This window comes from Emydura macquarii, unplaced genomic scaffold (genome assembly GCF_026122565.2).
Source record: "Emydura macquarii macquarii isolate MOO-44397 ecotype Brisbane River unplaced genomic scaffold, CSIRO-AGI_Emac_v2 contig_446, whole genome shotgun sequence".
NCBI classification, from domain to species: domain Eukaryota; kingdom Metazoa; phylum Chordata; order Testudines; family Chelidae; genus Emydura; species Emydura macquarii.
In genome coordinates this window covers 66,660-72,420 of record NW_027130583.1, presented here as the reverse complement: position 1 = coordinate 72,420, position 5,761 = coordinate 66,660, and the positions used below count along the sequence as shown (strand labels likewise).

At 67.1% G+C, this 5,761-nt stretch overlaps 1 protein-coding gene across 1 annotated transcript; it reads left to right on the top strand.

Moving 5' to 3' along the window:
• Positions 1-807: 807 nt before the first annotated feature.
• On the top strand, positions 808-3,937 carry INHA (inhibin subunit alpha). Its single transcript, XM_067537642.1, has 2 exons — positions 808-1,075; positions 3,041-3,937. Exons 1-2 carry the CDS (start codon positions 808-810, stop codon positions 3,799-3,801), a joined length of 1,029 nt encoding a protein of 342 aa, XP_067393743.1. The 3' UTR covers positions 3,802-3,937.
• Positions 3,938-5,761: the final 1,824 nt, after the last annotated feature.

The window sequence follows — 5,761 nt, the reverse complement described above, 5'->3', positions numbered from 1 at the left end:
CAAGGCAGGGGCAGAGTTACAAAACGAAATGAGATGCTAAGAAAGGCTGGCCCAGTCCTCAGCAGCAGGTGCCCAGGACAACCACCCTGATCGGCCACCCCCGGCCAACCCCTGCACACTAACCTCACTGCTCAGCAACCCCAGCACCGCCCGCTGCTGAGCCCCCGGGGCAGTCGTGTCCCCCCCACCCCGGCCCCCACCCATTGACACTAGACACAACAGAACACCAGCTGTCCTGGCCCCACTCTGCCCCGCCGCGTCCCCCCAGCAGCAATGGCATTGCCACAGGGAACCTCTCTCTGTACCTCGGGGCGACCACGCGCTGGCGTGTCTGGCGGGCAGCAGACACAGGCACCGTTACACACGGGCCCACGCAGCAGGACTTGATACAAGCAGACGCACAAGAGACTGAGACCCAGAGTTCAGCCGCGCTTGGCACAGGACCGGGCTGGGGAGCGTTATGTGCTCTTCGCAGCTCCTGGTCCTGGTGTTGTCTTTGCCCACCCATCTGGGGCACCCTGACCTCCTCTGGACTGGGCTTCAGACCCGAGGCTGCACCATGCTTGCCTCCCGCCCCCAGGATGCCAACCTCCCTGCCCGGAGCTGCGACCCATGCGGGACACTGTCCTTGCATTCCAGACGGCTCAGTGTTTTCACAGCCGAGATAATATTCACGGCTGGCAGACGTGTGCGTCAGTGTCAGAGACGTCTCAATGCCACCGTGCCCAGCCCGAGCCCAGCCCGGCCTTGCAGACAGACACTTGGGGCTGAGCGGGAGGGAGCTGGGACCCGCCACGAGCCAGCGACATGCAGCTGCTCCACCTGTTGCTGGCCCTGCTGGCTCCCGTCTCGGCTGCAGGCTGCCAGGGGGCTGAGGTCGACAGGCAGCTCATCCTGGCCAAGCTCCGTGCCCAAGTCCTGGAGTATCTGAGTCCCACCAGTCCCCGGCACCAGGCCCAGCAGGAGCGCCGGGGGATGCACAGGAGGCACGTCCCAGGGACACCAGCCCTCCGGGGCCGGGGCCGGGGCCAGGAGCTAGACGACACCTCCCAGGTGATCCTTTTCCCCACCACAGGTGAGAGAGCGGGGGTGGCGGGGGTTCAGCTGGGCAGGCAGTGCGGGGCAGTGGGAGGAAGCAGGGGGCTCAGGCTGGGCTGCATGGGGGGGTGGGGGTAGAGGAGAGCAGGGGGCTCAGGCTGGGGTGCACAGGGCCGGGGGAGGGGGGCTCAGGCTGGGGTGCACAGGGCCAGGGGAGGGGGCTCAGGCTGGGGTGCACAGGGTCCGGGGGAGGGGGGGCTCAGGCTGGGGTGCACAGGGACCGGGGGTGTATGGGGGAGAGCTGAGCAGCACAGAGACAGGGGGCAGTGTGGAGAGCTGTCCTGACCCACAGTCCTGCTAGTCCAGCCCCAGGCCCCTCAGCCCACCCCAGCTGTTTTGTGACAGGACTGACAGAGGCACAGATGAACCCCAAAATTACTGTGTGACTGAAAGTGAATTTACACCAGGTTCCCCCCCACCCCCCCGCAGGGCACAGAACAGCCTAGGCGGGGGCTGGGGTGGCTCCTGGGGCTCTGCCCCACCCTTGACGTGGGAGGAAAGACTGACTCCGTGAGACTCCCCACCCCCCGCCTGCCGGCGTGACTGTGCTGAGGGGTGCCCCTCGGCCTGATGTCTGGGGACGGCATGGGTGGATTGCAGCACTCAGGGACCGGGGGGGGGGGAGGATAGGCCCACCCCAGAGATGGAGACCAAGCAAAAAGCATCTGCCGCTTTGCGCAGGGGGGAGGGAGATATGGAGCTGTGGGGTCTGGCTCAGAGATGTGGGAGAAAGGGCGGGGAGCTGGGGGAGGGCTTGTGGGGGCCTCGTGGGGCAGGAGGTGGGGCTGGAAATGGAGGAAGCAGAGGAGCTCACAGGTCCTGGAGGGTGCTTGACTGGGACAGCTGAGCGCTGGCTGGAAGGAGGGGGCCCGGCTCAGAACTGGGCCCGGGGAGGGAGGGGAAGTGACTCAGCCAGGCGGGGCACACGGACGGGGTTTGCTGCAGTTAGTGGGCGTGCATGTCCGGACGGACAGATGGCTGGGCACTGCTCCAGCAGGGATGGAGCCATGCGGGGGGCGGGAGCTGGGGGTCAGGCCAGGCCGGTGCCACGGTGGGGCCAGATCTCTCAGGCAACGTCCCCTCTCTCCCGGGGCCAGCGTCTAGGAGCGCGTGGCCCACCAGCTCAGCGGGAGCCGGCAGCTTTTGCAAACTGGGCCATGCCTGCAAACAGCAAGTGCCAGCAGCTTGTGCACTCCTTAGCCCAGGGCACCGTGGGTGTGACCCCGGCCCAGAGCACGGCGGGAGAGGCCTGCCCCAGGCCATGCCGTGGGGTGACACCGCAAAGGGGTCTGGCCCCTGCCCCACTAAAGCCAGCATCCTACCGAGAGCTGCAGTTGCTCCTGTCCAACACGAGGTGTCAGGCCCTCCTCGTCCGTCCAGGCGTCTCTCCTGAGTCCCGGGGACGAGGTGTCCAGCCCTGGCAAGTAGCGAGACGCTTGGTGTCGAGTGTAACTGAGACCTTGCCTTGAGCGGCCAGAGGCCTAACGGGCCGGGAAGGAAGCAAAGCTCCCACCCCGCCCCCCCCCACACACAAAAACACCTCTGCCGGTGCCCCTCAACCCCGACCCACAGCCCCTGCGATCCCAGCCCCACCTCCCCCCAGTTCTGCTGGTGCCCCTCAACCCCGCCCACAGATCCCAGCCCCAGGCCTCCCCCCAGTTCTGCCAGTGCCCCTCAATGCTGACCCCTAGCTCCTGCTATTCCTACTCTGAGTCCCTCCTGATCCCAATCCGGTGTAACGACGCAGACCCGAACTCACGCCCTGCAGCTCCCAAGTCTGATTTTGTGTAATCAAGACCTATGGCCCCTGGTTCCCACGTCCCCCCCCCCTTCCCTGCAATTGCCCTGAGGTGGGGGCCGGGGCAGGCCCAGGCCTGGGGCATGGGGATCCCGAATGCTGTGCTGGGAGCTGCGGCTGACCTGGCTGCCCACACGTTTGCAGGTGTGCCGTGTGAGCCCCCCCAGCTGGACGAGCTCCCGGAGGACGAGGGCATTTTCACCTACCTCTTCCAGCCTTCGCCTCACACCCTGAGCCGCGTGGTGACGTCCACCCAGCTCTGGTTCCACACAGGCCCTGTCATCGTGCCCACGGGGGCGTCAGGTGCTCCCAACCGCTCAGCCACGGAGCCCGATGTGCTGATCCTGTCGGGGCACGGCCGGGTCACCGTGGCAGCCACGGTGGTGCAGGCAGCCGAGCAGTGGACGGTCTTTCATTTCGCCGCGCCCTTCCTGCGCTACGTGGCCCAGAAGCTCTTTGTGCTGCTGGTGCGCTGCCCGGGCTGCCCCTGCGTGGCCGACGCAGACAAGATGCCCTTCCTCATGGCCACCACCCAGCCCAAAGGGCCTGACCGAGCCCGCCGCTCCTCCGTGCCCTGGTCCCCGGCTGCCCTCAACCTGCTACAGCGCCCGTCGGAGGACGCCGCGGCCCACGCCGACTGCCACCGGGCCGCCCTCAACATCTCCTTCGAGGAGCTGGGCTGGGACAAGTGGATCGTGCACCCCAGCAGCTTCGTCTTCCACTACTGCCACGGCAGCTGCTCCGACACCCACACCCTGACGCACGCACTGGGCTTCCGTCTCTGCTGCGCGGCCCTGCCCAGCACCATGCGGCCCCTGCGTGTGCGCACCACCTCCGACGGCGGCTACTCCTTCAAGTACGAGACCGTGCCCAACATCCTCACACAGGACTGCGCCTGCATCTAGGGCCCGCGGCCCTGCGCTGGGCTCTGCCGATCCGTGGGTCCCAGCCACCACATCAACAGCCTGACTCTGCCAGGCGCCGCCTGCCTCCCCAGCCCCTGCGCCGGGGGTCCCTTTGCCTGCCAGGCGCCGCGGCCGCAGGGGCCATCCCCCTTGTCCCTGTGGGAGGCGAACACCAGCGCCTGGCTGGGATGAGCAGGGGCCCTCGCTACCACCCCCGACCACCTCGCTACCACCCCGACTGCGTGTTCCTCCCCTGCCCCACACACCTCCCTTCAGACCAGCCTCCAGGCCCCACGAACGGGGTCTTTGCCGGTCTCACGTTTCAGCCTGTCCAGCTGCCCAGAGGCACCCGGGCAATGAGCCGCCTCCCATCTCAGGGAGGTGATGAGCCAGGCCTGGCCCCACAGCATCAGTCTGAGCTGAGCCAGGCCAGACCCATAGGACGCAACCACCCGGTGCGACCCCTGGGCTTTCCTCCATCTAACCGAGCCACCCCATAAAGCCAGCTGCCGGGGGGGGGGGGGGGGGGGGGGGGGGCCCCGGGGGGGGGGCCCGGGACTTGCCTGATAAACGCTCTCTGATCTCTCTCCCGCCAGGGAAACCAGCCCCTCAACCCCTCCCAGCAGAGATCCAGGCACAGCACCCGGCCCCAGTGCCTGAGTCCGGGTCAGGAGTGGGGGCTGCCCCGCAGGAGGGAAAGCGAGCAGGGCCTGGGCTGGGGGCACCCTCCCTTGGCACCTGGTGCTCGCTGGCTCCTTCAAAAAGCCTGTCCAGGGCTGGGGGGTGCAGAATTTCCAACAGGATCCAGCTCCCTGGCATCCCCCCACGTGGCCCCCTCCCCACACCAGTCCCTGCCACCCCCCTGCAGCTGTGGAGCCGGGGTAGGGAGCAGTTGGGGGTGCCGTCCTGCAGACAGCGCGCTGCCCAATGCTCCAGTGCAGCGCCAAGGGGCCCTGTGTCACCGGGGGAGGGGAGAAGGGGTACAGTAGAGGGCTGGGGTGAGCACACGGTGGGGCACAGGCCCCCCAATAACCAGCAGGGCCCCAGGGGAAGAGCAAGCGCCTCTGGCCTGGAACCATGGTGAGGGCACAGAACCGGTCAGTTTTATCCCTGCACCGGCCCCGGGACGGGTGCTCTCCGTTGATGACCCCAGCACGCTAGATCCGGGCCGGGTTCCCTCTCCCAGGGCTAGCAGGTCCCTCTCTGACGAGACACAAGCTCCTGGGGGAGTCGGGGAGGGGTGGGTCCTTGCACCCAGGATGTTGACGTTTCCCAGAAGGATCCGCTCATCCCAGAGCAGACCCGAGCTTTGTGAGCCAGAGAAGAGGGGCTCAGGCTGGACCCCAGCAGCCCCACTCCCAGGGGAGGGGCAGCTCCCAGTCGAGAAGCCTGCAGCTGTGGCTGGGCAAAGGGAAGGCATGTTGTTCAACTTGCCAAACCTGCTCGCTGCTCCAGGGGCCATTCCCTGCCCCCCAGAGCCAGGCAGCTCACTCAGAGTCAGGGGCAGTCACAGCCCTTCACAGAGGAGCCTGCACTACCCGGCTACCCTGCCACGCTTCCCCACCCCACCGACTCCCCCTGCCCTACCCAGGTTCAGGCAGCCAGAGGCGGGGGAGGGAGGCGCTGCATCCTGGGAGGGGTCAGCAGGATATTGCTCAGCCTGACAGCAGCAGCAGCCCTGACCCCAGGAAACCCACCAGCGCCCAGCCCAGGCGGTCATGGGGAGCAGGAAGTGAGTCACCCCAAGGCAATCACGAGGCTGGAACGGAGCCAGCCCCGTAGCAGAGTCTTTGCCCTGCAGGGTCACCCTTCCCCAGACAGGCCCCAGGGCTGCTCCCCAGGGGTGTTATCGGTCCCCTGAGCACATAGAAGTGTTTCAGCTCCCGGATTGGGATGACACATTCTGCAATAAGGGGATCATCTCCTGCAACCATGGGGGAGAGCGGGCGGGCGGCAGGCC